General features: G+C 47.5%; 8 protein-coding genes; 2 read left to right on the top strand and 6 right to left on the bottom strand.

Moving 5' to 3' along the window:
- Positions 1 to 324: 324 nt before the first annotated feature.
- FFUJ_03740 (uncharacterized protein) lies at positions 325 to 1,243 on the top strand (the record flags this gene model as incomplete). XM_023573054.1 has 2 exons in its annotated part: positions 325 to 803; positions 853 to 1,243. 2 exons carry the CDS (start codon positions 325 to 327, stop codon positions 1,241 to 1,243), a joined length of 870 nt encoding a protein of 289 aa, XP_023427071.1.
- Positions 1,244 to 1,488: 245 nt separating this feature from the next.
- Positions 1,489 to 2,760, bottom strand: FFUJ_03741 (probable pectin lyase precursor; the record flags this gene model as incomplete). XM_023573053.1 has 3 exons in its annotated part: positions 1,489 to 1,908; positions 1,984 to 2,373; positions 2,437 to 2,760. 3 exons carry the CDS (start codon positions 2,758 to 2,760, stop codon positions 1,489 to 1,491), a joined length of 1,134 nt encoding a protein of 377 aa, XP_023427070.1.
- A 1,233-nt stretch (positions 2,761 to 3,993) lies between these two features.
- On the bottom strand, positions 3,994 to 5,307 carry FFUJ_03742 (uncharacterized protein; the record flags this gene model as incomplete). Its single annotated transcript, XM_023573052.1, has 1 exon — positions 3,994 to 5,307. The coding sequence occupies one exon, from the start codon at positions 5,305 to 5,307 to the stop codon at positions 3,994 to 3,996; it is 1,314 nt and encodes a 437-aa protein (XP_023427069.1).
- Positions 5,308 to 5,828: 521 nt separating this feature from the next.
- FFUJ_03743 (uncharacterized protein) lies at positions 5,829 to 6,627 on the bottom strand (the record flags this gene model as incomplete). XM_023573050.1 has 3 exons in its annotated part: positions 5,829 to 5,894; positions 5,946 to 6,567; positions 6,617 to 6,627. 3 exons carry the CDS (start codon positions 6,625 to 6,627, stop codon positions 5,829 to 5,831), a joined length of 699 nt encoding a protein of 232 aa, XP_023427221.1.
- A 1,739-nt stretch (positions 6,628 to 8,366) lies between these two features.
- Positions 8,367 to 9,367, bottom strand: FFUJ_03744 (related to G protein coupled receptor like protein; the record flags this gene model as incomplete). XM_023573049.1 has 3 exons in its annotated part: positions 8,367 to 8,915; positions 8,967 to 9,155; positions 9,206 to 9,367. 3 exons carry the CDS (start codon positions 9,365 to 9,367, stop codon positions 8,367 to 8,369), a joined length of 900 nt encoding a protein of 299 aa, XP_023427068.1.
- Positions 9,368 to 10,254: 887 nt separating this feature from the next.
- Positions 10,255 to 11,182, bottom strand: FFUJ_03745 (uncharacterized protein; the record flags this gene model as incomplete). XM_023573048.1 has 4 exons in its annotated part: positions 10,255 to 10,347; positions 10,408 to 10,476; positions 10,532 to 11,065; positions 11,114 to 11,182. 4 exons carry the CDS (start codon positions 11,180 to 11,182, stop codon positions 10,255 to 10,257), a joined length of 765 nt encoding a protein of 254 aa, XP_023427067.1.
- Positions 11,183 to 11,812: 630 nt separating this feature from the next.
- FFUJ_03746 (related to HOL1 protein (member of major facilitator superfamily)) lies at positions 11,813 to 13,576 on the top strand (the record flags this gene model as incomplete). XM_023573047.1 has 3 exons in its annotated part: positions 11,813 to 12,020; positions 12,080 to 12,214; positions 12,273 to 13,576. The coding sequence occupies 3 exons, from the start codon at positions 11,813 to 11,815 to the stop codon at positions 13,574 to 13,576; spliced, it is 1,647 nt and encodes a 548-aa protein (XP_023427066.1).
- A 383-nt stretch (positions 13,577 to 13,959) lies between these two features.
- FFUJ_03747 (related to HNM1-Choline permease) lies at positions 13,960 to 15,847 on the bottom strand (the record flags this gene model as incomplete). XM_023573046.1 has 7 exons in its annotated part: positions 13,960 to 14,083; positions 14,144 to 14,496; positions 14,546 to 14,604; positions 14,655 to 14,839; positions 14,890 to 15,181; positions 15,239 to 15,621; positions 15,675 to 15,847. The coding sequence occupies 7 exons, from the start codon at positions 15,845 to 15,847 to the stop codon at positions 13,960 to 13,962; spliced, it is 1,569 nt and encodes a 522-aa protein (XP_023427065.1).
- Positions 15,848 to 16,772: the final 925 nt, after the last annotated feature.

Raw genomic sequence — 16,772 nt, 5'->3', positions numbered from 1 at the left:
ATTCCCGGCTTTAAAACCTGATTCCAGCGGCGCAGCTTGCTATTCTCGACTGTGCCACACCAACCTAGACCGAATACAGCAGGTATCAGTAGTCCTTTTGATGCCGAGTGCTGTTTGGCCCCCAAAAAGATAACCAGTCGGCCACATTCAGCAGTAGGTAATGCGCCACATTGCGTTCCAAGTTCCAGTGTCCTTGGAGACCCAAATACTTAACTTGCCATTGTGCCAGTATTTGAACATCTAATGCTATTGTTAGGAATACCTAACTTGCTTCGCTATATTGTAAGCATTTCTACTTAGAAATCTTTCGAATCTGTCAACAAGATGCCTACCGCAACCTATATCTCTCAGGCTTGGATAACTAACTTTGGGCCGCTAACAACAACCCATACGGCACCAGCATCATGTGCCACTGAAACAAATCACCTTTACTTTGGTGCGGAGAGCGACAAACCTGAATATCACTGGGCTAACCCTACCTGCACAATGCAGCTGTATGGGAAATGCATACCATCCGGAGATCAGTATGATCACCTTATCACGGCATCATTTTCAAAGACCTTTGATATTGGGTTTTACCATTACTACTCACCAGGTCTATACTGCCCCTCCAACTGGACAACCGTGGGGAAATACGTGCAAGGAACGGGTAGCGCTGCGCAGATATCTGGGGCTCTTACCATGACGGAATCAGAACCCGTGATTAAGAAATGGGAGCTAGGTCGGCCATTCCCTGCAAATCCGTCAAGTGTCTGGAATGAGGTATTGGAACCCTCGGAGACACTGGCCGTTTGTTGCCCAAGGTTAGCTTTCCAATATCTTTCGAGGCTGGCATTTTGCTAATCAACTCAGCGACTACAAACTCGACTTTAGTGGAAATTGCTACTCGGTACTTGGTGACGTGTCTTCATATGGATATTCGAAGATCTGCGGGTTCGCTTTCCCGGAAACCGTGGTACCATTGACAAGCACTATAAGTGGCCATGAGTTCAGGAAATACACAGCACCTATTCCTCTGTCTACATTCACACGAGATATGCAGACAGGGGAAATGAAGGGAGGTAGCCCTGTTGTATCAAGAGTTCCTGCAGTGGCACTTATTCATCAGGAAGCGGATTTCACCAAAGCTGGTGGAGACGATGATACTAAAGAGAATTCAGCAAACAGGTTGAACAAACGCAGTTGTGCCATGCTCCTGCTAACAATGGGAGTTATGACCACACTTGCGATATCGGGGATGTAGGTTTATGACTAAGAATAGGATTTGTATGACAGAAGTTTGCATCTGCACAGGAGAACAGGACCTTTGACTGTTTCAAGATTAAAATACCATACTGTATTGTCTCGCTCTGGTTTGGTAGAAACCGATCAACCGCAGTAAACTAAAGCAACCAACTGACATTTAATTGAGCACTATGTACATGCTAAACTATTCTCGGGCTCTTAAAAGCCTCACTTCAATCCCCAGCCTTCCTAACTTCCAAAAGTCTAAATGGTACCAAAGCCAGCGCTCGACGAGAGACCGGTGATACTGGAATAGGCGGCAGCAGAGGCAACATTCTTACCACTGAAGTTGACCAGGAAATCGGTATCGCTGCCTGAGAGAGTGCCAGAACTTCCGAAGCCGTTGACTTGGCATACATGGCCGAGGTAGGAGGAGCAGACGGCATTGGCGGAGGTGCTGGGGCTTGAGAAGAGCTTACCAGCGAAGCTTGATGCCTCAAGTGGTGTAGCAACGTTCTGGAAGATGTTGCCCTCAGCAACGACCTGGCCGCCAGCACCGATTTCGAAGGCGTGTCCGGCGTTATCGTACCAGTAGTTGTTGACAGCGTGGAGAAGGGTGTTTCCGCCGACCTTAGGGGCACGGCCAGAGGTCTTGTAAATGTAGTTGTTCTTGAAAGTAACGGTCTATTCAAGTAAGTAAATTGTCAAAAAGGTTAAAGGGAACCATCTTGTTGAACAAGACGTGGGAACAGGGCGTACATCAGCAGATCCTGTAAAGTAAAAGCCCCAATAGTGGTAGCCGTTGCATGTGGCTGACCAAGAAGTAGCACCGTCGAGCTTGTGGTTCGAGATCGTCACTCGGTTACTTGGGTTGTTGCCAAGAACAATGTGTTGCCGGCCAATAAGCGATGTAGTAACATGATCAATCCAAACAAGATCGGTGTTATCAAGGGTAATGGCATCACCTCCCCAGACGTACTGAGGGTTAAGGTTGGTGATCTGAATGTTCTGGATAATGACATTCTTGGCACCCTTTGCAATATATAGGCCCTTGCCCTTGATGATACCCTTGCTTCCTACACCGACGAGACTCTTGTTCGAACCCACGAGAATGGGGTTCAATGCAGCATTGTCGTACTTCACACTGACCTGTGATAGGATTGAGAGGTTAAAAGGGCTTCAGATACAACAGACAGGTAAATAGACACTAACCTTGGGCGCGTTAGGCTGGTAGTTGGTGCACCAGTTATCCTTGTTGATGGCAAGCTGACAAGCTGAGGCAGTACCATAGGGGGCACAGCCAGTCGCGCTGGTCGTGCCCTCAGTTCCAGTGAAGTCAAAGGTTCGATCCAGAATGATAACTCGGGCAGAAGAGTCGCCGAGATAGGACACGAGCTGGGCGGTTGTCGTGGGAGTAACAGCAGCGGCTGAGCCACCACCTGTGACACCTTTGGCAAAGCCTTCAGCGGCGCCAGTGACACCAGCAGCTCGAACAAACGCCGCAAATGCGGGTGCGAAAAGTACTTCAAGTCTCATTGTGTGATATGAATGAAATGGTAAAGTGGTTGAGAAATCAGAACTAAATATTTTTATTGCTTTGGACATTCACTCGCTCTTACATATACTACTTGACATGGATGGCGGATCACGGCATGTGGCTTACAAGCACTACCGGACTAGAACCACTAAACCTGTTGGCATGTAGATAGTTCCATGATGGTGGTTTAGACCCTCCACTACTAGCTTCGGCATAACACTTCAAGCAAGGCTAGACCGGAAGATACCAGCTCCGCATTTCCATTCTCGAACATTTCCATCCGTTAGATACAGAGCAGATTGTTAAGGAGTGAGCTAAGTGACAAGCTTACAATGTTAGATTGGAGTTGTTGAGTTAGTGCATTCGGTTATTGGTGCGTAATTAGTTAGACATCTCCGAGCCAGTCAGGGACCACTTAACCTGTCAAAGGAACTAAGGAAAAGGTCATCACATCTAGACTTTAATACAGCTTTATCTAAAGTTCAATAGTTTGTTTACTATTTAGCAAAGCCGGTCTCTTTCTCAGGTGACTAGATCTTGATGTTTTAGTGCATATTTCAGCAACAATTAACTGTTTCTCAAGTCCAACTCGTCCAGACACGTTCGAATTCTCAATTACCTCGAGATTGAGTATCGGATAAGTCTCCATGCTAGTTGCAACGGCACACATATCCGACAAATCCCACTTCCCGTGGTCATAAGACAGTGGGCTAATATTTCCACCACTGGAGAGTTGATAACCTGCAGATAACGCCATGTAACCCTTTTCTACATCACGTAATTCTCAAGACAATCCCCACAGTCATTATCTCCGCTCATTACCGAACACTCAATTTAGGCGAAACAGTCTAAGAACCGTCATACCCGAGCATTTAGTCTTCAGTCCCAAATAACCAACTGGCCAAAGGATAGAAGGTGGAGCAATTGAGCTAGCGCTTGGTGCGTTCTGGTAGAAAGCAATGGGAGCACGCAGACAGGAAACATGTCAAGGCAGCTTAACTGAGAATAGCCAGGGAGACAGCGCGAACTTGAATGAAGAGTTAAAAGGCTCCTTGAAGAGTTGATTCGTGCCCAGACAGCTTGATATATACACCTGCCAGATCACAGGGATAGAACTATAAATTGATATTGTAGAAAAGACGATATAAACGTACGATAAAAAATAAAGTATCTACAGGAAAGTTATGTATAAATAAAGAACCAGAATTCCGACCAATTCATATGAAAACCCTTTAGCAATAGCTCTTAGTCGTGGCTTTGGTAATAACTCCAGCCCTGATCAAGTCAACATAACTCCAGTAATCCCTCTGGATACCTTGCCCATCCACAGGCGTATTGGAGTAAGATACAGCGGTCCAAAAAGCACCACCAGCGACATACTTCTGCCACGCATAGCGCTGAGTATCGAAGATAGTCTTACGATTGGGCACAGACAACGTGTTGTTGTACATGGTCTGCAGCGACCATTCACCAACAAACACGGGAAACTTGGTCTCCTCGGCGAGGTACTTTGCTTGCCCGCACACAGCAGGTGCGACATACTGTGAATAGGTACCCGATGCGGCAAAGTAGTAGACGTGTGAGTCGATGACGAGATTGCGCTTCTTGTCGAACAGCGGAGACCAGAAAGCCGCGCCCTTGAAGTTATCTTGGAGCATGACTGGGATACGCTTGTCTACAGCTTCGACACGCTGGAGAACACCGTTCATGTACGTGAGAATCCAGTTGGTCGCTTTGTCGGATAGACCAGCTGCTGAGCCAAAGCCTGCCAGGTTATCGCTGGCTTCGTTAAGAGGGGCGATCGTAAAGGCATTCTTGTGGCCGCTTGCTTTAACAAATTCCAGAACCTTGTCAACAGCCTTGAAGCTCCAAGCCAGATTGGTAGAATTGTAAAACCAGCCATCATGCCCAAAAGCTTCGCCAATATCGAGGTTGTTAATACCACCGGGTAGAGAGTGAAGCCCAATAATGATGTGCATGTTGTACCGTTCAATAGCATATTGAGTAATCCTGCGTAGATGATCCTGCTGCTTGCCATGATAGAAAGCAGAACCAGGGACCTTGACCCAAGCGGCATAAGTGGTAGTGATGCGAAGTGTATTGACCCCGACCTTGGCAAGTGTATCGATGGTAGAAGTATTCAGAAAAGATTCGTAGCGCTTCTCCAAGATTGGTCCACACTGTTTGCCAAGAGCCTGGCACAAGCCCCATTCGTCGATAGTAGCTGCGGCCTTGGTGCCAAGTGAATTCCACCAGACGGGGTCATGGGTCTTTTCCTTTGCGAGCCAGGCACCCAGATTGACGCCATTGGCCTTGTATGTCTTCCAATTGATGAACTTGTCACTTTCGCATCCCTTGGGGAAGTTTATCGTGTGCTCATATCGTTGGTTATGAGGTTTGACATGAGGAATGCTGAAGGGGCATTGCTTCTGATACTTGGCAACCTTGCCATGATTACTCGCACTTGTTACAGAGTAATCGGGCTGTGGAGCCGCGACAGCCGTTGAAAACAGCAGCGCTGTAGAGAAAAGAGAGGAAATTTGCATGACGGTAAGAAGTATCAAGGCCTGAGTGATTGGGATTGAGGCGAGACATCATCAAGCTGAACTGAGACATTCTTATAGATACAGTCTTACAGATTGAGATCTCAATCGACGATTAGCGACTCCGGAAAATCCGAAATGAGCTGAATCGCCATCGACACAAGACTAGAGGCAAGTTTAACGGTCAGGTCGACTAATATCGGGAGGTACCCACAATTTGCCGTTTTCACAAACCAGACCGGGACCAACGCCAATAGTCTCAGCAATAGTTCACGGCTAGTGATATTTCATTAAACAGGCAGAGAAAAAAGTCTTCAACAATATCTATTAATACGCAATTACTGTGTCACAATTGGTTCGGATTTTCCGATCGAGCCCATATCTTTGTAAATAGATCAAAATGTATTGTCATCTATTGAGGCTGGTTCGCCACTGAATCTACATCATCCTTCAAGACTGGAAGTTACCCAACAACCGTTCCCAAATCCAAGATAAGGAGCCAGAAACCTGTTTTCTAAAATGTCTTAAAGTAGGTCCATGATGTTGTTGGAGATGTCGTCAATGTTTGATCCCCACTTATCAGGGGATGTCTGCCGGGTATTAGTATGTATTAATGACGTTGATGGACAAAGTCAACTCACCTGCAAGTAGAGTATACCATCTTCAATGGCTGCCTCTCCACTGCTTCCCTCAACGGTATCAAGGATGCGAAAGTGCACTTCTCCCTTTTCCATAGCCTCATTCAACGCCTCTTGCAGCATGTCATCGCTGTCAAATTTACGCCACTTCAACGTACTGACCAGGCCACGGAAGTAGTTGAGTATAAATGCACCGAGGTATTGGTCAAAGTCGGTTCCGTCCTTGGTCTGCTTCAGTTTCTCATAAACCTCCTCGAAGTGGGGGTGTAGAGTGATATCCTTGTGTAAGATATCCTTCAGCTCAGACTGTACGTCGGCAATGTCCGGCTCGTAGTCCTCACGGATGCTTTTGCGGGCATAAAAGCTCAGTGTGTCCGTAGTAGGGGCCAGACTAATACCCTTCTCCAGATTCTTATGCCAGAAAGCGTCGCCAGTGTTGGAGCCGAGTCTGTCGGCGCCGAACACTATAGCAAGCTTCCCGTCTCTTGTAAACTTGGCTCCGCATGCATCAAACGTTTCTTCCTCATCCACGTCCATGGTGAGAACATGAGCTGAGGCCAGCTTGTTGATTTCGTCGTGATACTTGGGGTTTCTTTCCAGTTCCTTAATAGCCTCCTCGACATAGCTTACAATATGAGTATGTGGATCTGAATGTGAGTAGCGTGTTGACTTACTTTGCAATCATTGAGCCTGGGCTCTCACGGGCTCAAGAGTCCGCCGCGCCGTAAGGCACTATGGCAAGAGCGTCAATGTCGATTTTCCAATCAACCCCCATGGCTTTCGAAAGCTGCTCTTCGAAGTCTGCTAGTTTGGTCTGCCATTCATCGCGGACTATGAACCTTTGGTCAATATCAAAACTCATTCCATAGAGGCTGTAACTTGCGGTTCTTCCGTGCCGCAAGAGGCAGCTTATCAAGGGGCGGAAGTCGAGGCATTGTTGCGTTTATTGGCATAGGTGTAGAAGGCAAGTTGATGAGACGTGGAGGTCGAAAGCTGACGAGTGAAATGAGACTTGTCTGTACATAACTTCGTGAGAAGCACATATACCTTATATAGAAAATGAGTTCAATATAAACTCTTGTGATTCCGCACGCGGAAATCTTCTTACAATTCCTAAAGGACTGTTGACCTCATGCGTCGTGCGAATGACTTTGATATTATTCAGCTACCTGCACCTTTAGGCGATCTCACCCTATACTATCTGGACCCAGCATAATGACGGACCAATTAGAAGCTGTTTCTGCCAATGTTGCCGGAAAATCGGCAGGTCAATCGGGATGATAGTAAAACCCGAGACTATTCTGTGTTCTACGTGCAACGTGAAACAGTCGTTTAGGACTTCGTAAAAAGTCAAAAAAAGGACTTCGGTTCCTGGATATGGATTGATGATGGGGGCATGCATAAGGCAGAGGAGAAGGGATCGTCGTACTGCTTCAGCCCTCGCTTAATTGACCTGGAAACATCTTAGCTTCAATGGCTCAAGGCTAGTCACTTTCGAGAAACGACCTTTGTGAGCCAATCAGAAAGTGAATCTGAACCATTCCCCCGTGTTACCTCCTGTCAACCTCTCAACCTGATCCTCAGGGACTCACCAAGGCTGACAGGATTGTAGATCTACTCCTGAATGGGGCAGAGTGTTCTTTGAGGATAACCGAAGTGAAAAAATCACTTGCTGAATGAGGAAACTCCCGGTTCAGCTTCCAGGCAGCATGCATTGGTGTCCTTATCAATTACATGGGTTGGACTGACTACTCAGACATGATCACGAAAGATTGATTTGTAAACTATACTTGATCTAACCGGCTAGCTTTGTACTTGCATGGCATTGAGCCGAGCCAACCTGGGTACGAGAGAACAAGACATCGCGGGAACACGGCTAGTGGCGACACGAGGCAGCCAACCGTATTGCCTGCTTTGGTGCAGAAAAGAACTGTCACTCGGCTCTCCTGATAATTACTCAAGGCATTTAGATACACTCAAGCAGTACTTGCGAAGCGTGCAGGGGACTTTCCAGGCCTCTGCGCTCCTGACCAATCTTCCCTCTGCTCTAAGGTCCTATCTCTATGCCTTTTGTCAGGATATTCCTGGAAACAGTGGCAAACTTGCATTTATAAACTTCACTATCTTCGAGAAGAACAACTCTGTCAAGAGCACGTGTCCTTTAGCGCCATGGCCACGTCGTCATTGGCAATAGCTGGGAAAGATGCGTATCATGTCATCATCGTCGAGGTGGCCAATCGACGATAGGTCTGCAGAAAAGCTCACATGTTGGAGCAGTTTTCTAGAGTGAATGATGTGCGCGATATAATCACTGTAGCTGGTAATTACAGGAATTATGTGACTTAACCGAGAGAGCTTACTTCCTCAGGTAGATTAAGAATTGAGACCTTTTCCTTTGCATAAGCTTTTTACTTATTATGATAATCACCTCCCCAGGCGACGGAGCTCAACATCACTGCCTGAGTCCGTGCTGTCAGTATGCTCACTGACCCTTACTCTTGCAGCAACATCCCTTCTCACTATCTCTTGATTTTTCTTTATAGGCTTAAAGACCCAACGACCACATTTATTCCGCATTGAATCCCTTATAACGCCCCGGCTAGTCGTAAAAAATATCAAAGCGTTCCAGAGACCTTGCAAGGGCATAACGGCGGCTATGGCAACTTGGTATGAGTATGGAACATCACGGTTAAGTAGACTATGGATACGTGTGATGCTCGCTGGTACCCACGTCACAAGGACGCTTAGTGTGAACATGAAGGTTGTGAATAAGTATGCCCGTTTGATAGGGTCTTTGAGCCAAAATCTGGACTTGGTGCTACTGGGGGTCGATGACGAAGATTGTTGCTTTTGGTTGGGAGGAATTGGGTCCACAGTCGTGGAATTGGGAGTTGATTTCTGAGTATCACGTACGGCAGTAACGGGTGCATCTTCGGATCCTTGGACATCAGTGTCGGTATTTGTTTCGGTTACCTGTTGTTGGTCAGCTAAACGGTATTGCCACTTGAAGGAGAGTTGCTATACAGTTTGGTGATCGGTTACTGTGGTTTGAATGCGCGAATTCAAGATACCTCGAGCTTTGTTTCTCGCTCGAAATAGACGAAAGCCAACCGCTGTGTTCAAAACGATTGACGTTGCAATGCAGATCCATACAAAGAGGTATGAGGTAAAGAGTCGTATGCTGACCCAAGATTCTCGGATCCAACACCAGATCTGACGAGACGTCAGTTTATCGTTGAAGCCTGTACTGATTTGTGACTTACAGTTGTTGCTCCATAGACGGGACCACGCGCCGGAGTGGAGATGAAGAATAGGGTAAAACCCGAGATGAAAGGCCCCCCAAAGCATATCGGAGAGTACAGCCACTTATTAAATGTGTGTGGATTCGACTGGAAGAATACAATCCTGAAGGCGTTCACCGACATGCCGAGAGACCACCAGGCATCAGACTGCATGAATCTGCCTTTGAGGTTAGGATATACTCGGAGTGGCTACTGAGACACGGATATTACTTGCATGTGTACCAAGAAGCTTTGCGCCCTACAAAGCGCCGAGTCCTCACCACGAGCCAATCCATCGCGTGCGATAACCGTCCCAATACTAGCGCCCAGATTCGCGATGCTAGCAAACACGATAAACGTATTTCTTGGGTTGCGCAGCCTCGGTACACTCCCGTATGTCACGAAGATCAGCGATACAGCCACGAGGCTGATTGACGAAAAGACCCTCTCCAGCAGCGCCAGCCGTTCTAGCTGAGAGTCAGAGAACATCTCGGTCGCTCGTGCGATTGATTGAGTGGCATTTGGGCGGTGGTGAAAGCTGCAGTGGCCCAGCTCAGCGGTGAGCGGAGAAAGTTTGAAATCTGGGAAGATGGGGCTGTCAGGTTTCAGTATTTCAACGGTGCAATCCTGGTGGCTTGAAAATTTGCCTGGCTTTGGTCGGGCGCCGAAAGATCGGCGCGCTGGAGAGATAGCTCCAAGGCTATCTATTGGCTCCGCTTGAAGCCACGATTCATTCCTTCAGTGCTTACAAGGCTAGACTAGACTGCTTGTTCCCTTATCTAACCGTATTAGGCATGTCGTATCAACTTGCGACCAGCTTACCCTGAGACAATACGCAGGAGTGAAACCTGTATGCAGTCTGTAGCTGTTCCTATTTATACAGGTCTGGACGTTTAATCATTTGTGAAAGGCGTAGGTTTTGGTATATCTCTTACACTAAATATGGGCGTATTTACACAGCAGAGACTTCACAAGCTTCAAGATAAGAAAACCGGCTGTTATTAATAGAATTTGTGACCAAAGCACTAACATTAATATTCGTGAGTCTCAGAAAACGTTTCATAAGCTGCTGGTAGCGGCACATCCAATTGTCGCGCTCGATCTGGTCCGTACACATCTGCCTTCTAATATCACAGTAGAATGATTAGTTGAGGACATATCCAACCAAGACTCGTATAACTGACCTTTTCTGGCTTAGCATCTGGCGTTGGCATAAAGACAGCCTTGCCATCATTGCCAAAGTAGGCAAGGTCCTGTCCCACAGTCAGATTCCTCCAAGCAGAGTAGATCTAAGGAGGAGCTCTTTACCTTGTCAAACGCCAATTGGTTCTTCTTGGCAAAAGTGATCCAATTCTCACTAAAGGGTGCGCGAGTCACTTCAAGACACCGGAAGTGCCAGATCTTCCACTGTCCATCCTGCTTAAGAAAGTCCAAGGCATAGTGGCACCAGACCCAGTGAGTCCAGACTCGCTTCCCGTCGACGTTCTTATCTTCAGGCTCGTAGAGAAACTCCGGCATGGTTCCAACGTTCTTGGGGTCAGCTAAGCCACTTTCAACTCCAGCCATTAACCAAAAGCCCTTTGCAGTTTCGCCGTCACCTGCAACTTCGATCAATGGGGTGGTGGTTTCGTGTAGGATCAATTTTCCGGGAGGTGAGGGTCGACCACTATGGTAGGCCATGATGCTGTCGTAGTCTGTGTACACTCCAACGTTGGTGTATTGTGCGTGGACTCCAGGGGTACCGCGCTTGACCCACAGAGCCTTGATCTGTTCGTCCTGGAACACATTGTGAAGATGCATATACTTGCTGAACACGTTCTCTACCTCTCCTCGATCGTAGGCCTGATGACATTAGTGTGTGGTTTTGAAGAGTGCCCTTGCGTCCCTTACTCGCTGTGCTAGCTTCTCCACGGCCGCGAGTCTCGCCTCAATGGTGGAACTGGAGTGTTGTGAAGCCATTTATAAGTTTTTCTTTGGGAATCTTCGCAGTATTTCCAAAAGAACGCTGAAGTGAAGATTGTTTTGATCATTTCATTGCCACCAACGGATGTCATGACCTTGACCTAATATAGCTATCTGTCTGTAACGCTATCAGGCACTTTACTCCTTCCCGAGCCGAGACCAGGTCAGACAGATATCAGAGCATTACAAACCGAACTGACCTTAAACCGTTCAAAGTGACCCCGGATTATGCAGGACATCTGTTAGGAACCGCCATAGGTCTTCATACCCCGCGTTTTTCAGAATTTAAGCTGTTCGGTTGTTTTGTCGGCTCCACTTTCCCGGCCCGTTATTCGGTTCGGATCCGTTATATTCAATGATTCGTGAGCCATACAAATAAAAATTACCCGCCATTTTCGGATCCAGCCTTTCGTTCTTGGTGACATCTCGTTAAGTGGAAATGAGCTTCCCCGCATTCTAGCATCGGGTTGTCCACTTTCTCCCCCGCTTCTCCTACATCAGCCTCATATATATACTATAAATCTTCCAAGTCCGATGTCAACTAATCAAGCTACCTAGAGATTTCACTTCAGACGCGGCTCCCCAATACTCCCAAGTCTTTATGTAATCCAACTGCCGGGGAACACTATGGCTGGTAAAAACGAATACGCGGAGCACACCGAGGAACCAGATAAAAGTCCAAATGCATCGTCAGGACACGTAGAAGGGAATGCCCTTCTCGTAGATGCCCATGGGAATGTTAGGCGGCTTCCGGTTCCTTCCAACAACCCCAATGACCCGCTCAACTGGAAGACCTGGAAGAAATGGGGTGTTATTGTGACCTGTTGCTGGTTCTGTAAGTAGAGCGATACGAATTCCTAGATATCTCAAGGCCTGGATTAACGTTTCCAATAGCTATCATGGGACTGGCATTGATTGGTGGCCTGGGACCAATCCTGGGAATCTTCTTCCAACTCTACGGTCCACAGGGATATGGACCATCTGAAATTGCATTTCTCCTTACTCTGCCGTCCCTTTGTGTTGGCCTCGGTAAGCTAACGTCAACCTTTACGAAAGTGATTACCTGACATGTATTAACATGCAATAGGCAATTTTATCATCCTCCCGGTAGCACTAGCGTATGGCCGACGTCCAGTCTTCTTGATCTCGACTGTTGTCCTTCTCGCCGCGACGATAGGCTCAGCGGCCCAAAACAGCTATAATGGTCATCTAGCAAGCCGTGTTATGCAAGGCCTCGCAACCGGCGCTTCCGAATCTCTGCTGCCGCTGATGCTTACTGAAGTTACCTTCCTCCATGAGCGCGGGCGTGTCTTTGGCTTATACTGGACCGTCCAGAATGTCCTCAGCAGCACGATGGGCTTGACCAGCAGTTATGAAGCTGCAGCTCTTGGCTGGAGATGGTACTACTGGGTGTTCGCTATACTTGTAGGCGCCGGACTGGTTCTAGCCTGTCTCTTCGGCTTTGAAACTCGATTCCAGAGACCAGTTGTCAGTCTGGATGGAAGAGCTGTGTTGACAGACGACTTTGGCGTCACGCATGTCGTCCCTGACAGCGAGGCTCAGGAGTATCTCGAGCGCCATGGCATCGAGGACCAGCAGGGAGACGAGGCTGACGTGCCTTTGAAGAGTTATGCTCAGATGCTTAAGCCGTGGGGCAGTTCCCATAAGACACCGGGACAGATCATGTTGCTGTCGTTGCTCCGCATGGCGCAGAGCATGACTTCTCCCGCTATTCTCTTCACTGTACTTGCCAGCTCAATCACTCTCGCCTGCGTGGTAGATGTCTCACTCACATACGACGCCGTTCTTCAGCAATATGGCTGGAATCCAAAAGACATTGGGCTCATCAATCTGGGCGGCATTATCGGCGGTTTACTCGGCGCTGCATATTGTACCTTGCTGGGCGAGCCCTTCGTTATATGGATGGCCAAAAGGAATCACGGTATCCACAAGCCTGAGCACCGACTAATCGTCTTGATGCCTGTGGCTATCCTCGGATTCGCAATGCTCCTACTTTATGGTTTCATGGCAACCGCGGCATTCGAAGGCGGTGGCTCGTACTGGGGGATCCTGGTTAGCTGGACGCTCTTCCAGGTAACTTTTACCAGTGTCCTCATTGTAACAACCACTTTCGCGGCTGAGGCTAGTCCCAAACACCCAGGACCAGCTCTTGTTATGGTCATTGGAACTAAGAACATTGTTTCGTTTGGTGTTGCATACGGACTAACGGATATGGTCGAACACGGCGGTTACACATGGACCTTTGGGGTACTGGCTGGCATCTTTGGGGCTATTTTCGTCCTTGGAATTCCTATCTACATGCTTAACCCGAAATGGAGGGAGTATGTTACAAGGGCTGAGGAGAAGAAGGGTATTACTACTACAGACTAGAGTTAAACGTTGTACTTCTTACTGCCTGATTAGGTAGTAAGTAATGCCCCCTTTCAGTAGCTTTAGCCGCTAGTGACCTACTTGTCCCAGCACCGCCAAGGCTGCAATCAAGATGAATGAAATGGAATATTAATCAAGAATAGCGGAGAGGAAAGTTTCATCCAGTCTTTTAAAGAAAGCTTTGAAGTCTTCGCATGTGTGAGTTCTCATGGTGAGGCCAAATTCGAAATGTAGAATCTTCCGAGCAGATTAAATGCATGTTGGGTGTTTGGCAATGACCTCTTTAAACACGACATCGAAAGAGAAAGTCTCAGTTAGGACAAATTCCCGTTTATCATGCATATTTCCACAATTGATCGTTAACCCGAAATCTGAGTTATTTATCATTCCTCTTCGTGAGCTTCGTTGAGTAAGTCCCAATCGATGTGAGGGCCATTGAACTTAGATCGTCGCTCAATCCACAGAAGGCAAACGATCGTGAAGAGACCAACAACGACGGGTGCATTGCTTAATTTCAAAGTTAGATGCGAGCTTGAAAAGATAATACTTCCTAAAAGGACTACTTACTAGTTCATGGAGCCCGCAGTTGTTGGGTTGGTCTGCGGAAGGCAGAACACAACACCAATGACAATCATAAACACGACCGAGTACAGATTTACTACATAACCAAACTTACCAAGACTGAAAGCACGCTTTTGCAGCTTATCGCGGCCTTGTGTAAGCAAGACTCCCTGGGGGATAACGTATGAGAGATTCAGCATCAGGCAGGTTGCGTTGATGATTGAGTTGAACGCTGTTGTGCTGGCGACGTAGATCAAGCCGTAGAGAGCACAGAATGCAGCTGAAAGAAGAGTCGTTCTCCAGGGAATACCTCGCTTAGGATCAATATGCTGCCAGTATTCAGCGAAAGGAAGTCCTTGCTGCAGAACCATGTCAGTCAGTACTTGTTGCAAGGAAGTCCTTACTTACGTCGCGAGCAAATGCCCAGGTGATGCGGCTGCAGGTCACCCACTGGCTTGGGATGCACGCTAAGAACCTGGTCAGAAAGCATTACACGGTACCGAGATTGGGGGCTTACTATAGTAAAGGAACGTTAGGTAAGCTTGCAGACCAGTGGCAGCAGCCTTGCTCCCAGTGGCTTGGTAAAAGACTTCAAAGCTTGGGAGAAAGGAGCTCTGGACGGCGGACATGTCCTTGATGGAAAAGAGCATGGCAACGGTCCACGGGATAACAATGACAATACCCATGACCATACTCATATTCCTGGACTTCAATTAGCGTCAAATTACGACTTGAAGTCTCGATCAACTTACAGGACCTGAGGAAGCTTGCGGCCTGGGTTAGGCAACTCCTCGGCGATATGTGTAACAGCACCATTTGCAGCGAAGCAGTATAGGGCAGCAGCAATGGAGAGGAGCCAGCCTGTACCAGTATTCCAGCCGCTGATGCCACGGTTCTCGAGTAAAATTGTACCCGGGGCGTAATCTCCATCAGCCATGCCTAAGCATACTGCAATGGTGAGTACCATTCCAATGAGGGAGAAGCCCGTAGTCGATTCGGTCATGAAGTCGAGATATCGCTGCTTGATCGTATAAATCGGGATCACTGTTGAGAGATTAGAGGTCAGTAGAGGCCTTTTCAGTATATGTCCCTGGAGCTTACGCGATAGCACAGTCACACCCAGGTAACAGAGATAGACTTGATATCTCTGTTGTGCGAAATCAGGAAACCATGCCGCAGCGCACCCAAAGGCAGAAATGGCTGTATAGATCAGACCCGAGCATGTGGTGATCCACCACGCAAGGATATTGATCGACCCTGTGACATAGGCGCCAAAGTTACGCGTTTTAGGCGACGCGATGATATACGTAAAGTGGTATTGGCCACCAGAAGACGGAAACGCGGAGCATAGTTCAGCCAAGCCGAGGAAGACGATCCACTGAGCGGCAGCGGCGATAAGGAGGGCAAACAAAGTAGTGACGTCGCCTCCGTAGATGAGCACGAGGCCAAAGGACGAAGCGTATGTGAGCCACGAGTTCGAGATACTGTCGTGAAATGCGGGTTAAGATGGGATCATATGGTACTATAAAAAACGAACCTGTAAGCCAGAGAAAGTGCACCCAACCAGGAGAAAGATCTCTCGAGTTCGGCTTTGTGTCCCTGAGCGCGAAGACGCCTGTCGTCCGCGTCGATGATGGACCCCTTGCTAACTGAGGGGGTACGGTCAAGGGGCGCGACCCGATCAAGATCTTCGGAGGACTTTTTATCCATAGTGGTATTGTGAACGGTTGACAGTCAATATGAGTGGTGAGGGTTAATTGAACCATCCAAGGGGATGGTGGTTTATATGGTAATTGACAACGCGGCATTCAGACATGGCCTGGCATCTGAGGGCACACTGCAATCCGTGAAATCTCACTATCAGGGTGGAGTTCCGGCGAAGCCGCTATCAGGCGAAAGACCTGCGCCTTTATCTGCCCCCCTTTTCAACATTGCCAATGCCAAACTGAATTGGGAAGCTTCACCAGCCTTCCCGTTGGTAGAGTACAATTTCCCCGCCTCGCTACCCCAGATTGTTATCGAGATTTTGTTTAAGCGACACCAAGCACTTGGTCTTATCTGCTGAACTGGTGGAAACGGTCCAGAACGGCAATACAACTTCCCATACAGTGGCGATATCGGACAAAGGGAATATTGCTAGGAAGACGTAATAGGATATTTCAGTTTTAGTACATGATAGGACGTTGCGGGGAATTAATACTAGATTAGGACTAACGATCAGGATGGTAAGTTATATCTATATTAGGTCTTATGTTAGTGAGGCAACACATCCTAAATACCATTCTTCCAACCAGTGTTGACAACTTCGATAATATTAAACCCTTCTTAAGGAAAGGAAATGGCTTACCTAATCTTCATCTGATCAACATATTTACCTTTATATATCACTTAAGATGTTTTGGTTGGTTTCACTTTTTGGCTTTGGATAATTGTCCCAGGCCTTGCTGTCCATGCTTGGGAGACTCCTCTTTAACTAAAATATAAGCCCATCTGGCAAGGGGCTTAAACGTGCCTAGTGGCATTCTGTTGGTTGGTTTTTCATGTTATATCCCAAAGCATTTAAAAGTTAATAACGTAATAAGAATCGCCATATAGAAAGACTTGAAGACAAGTCTTGTAAGGCTAAGCTGCTCCT

Source organism: Fusarium fujikuroi, chromosome FFUJ_chr02, assembly GCF_900079805.1.
Source record: "Fusarium fujikuroi IMI 58289 draft genome, chromosome FFUJ_chr02".
NCBI classification, from domain to species: domain Eukaryota; kingdom Fungi; phylum Ascomycota; class Sordariomycetes; order Hypocreales; family Nectriaceae; genus Fusarium; species Fusarium fujikuroi.
Note: the sequence above shows the minus strand (reverse complement) of the source record. Positions and strands in the feature narration are given on the sequence as shown.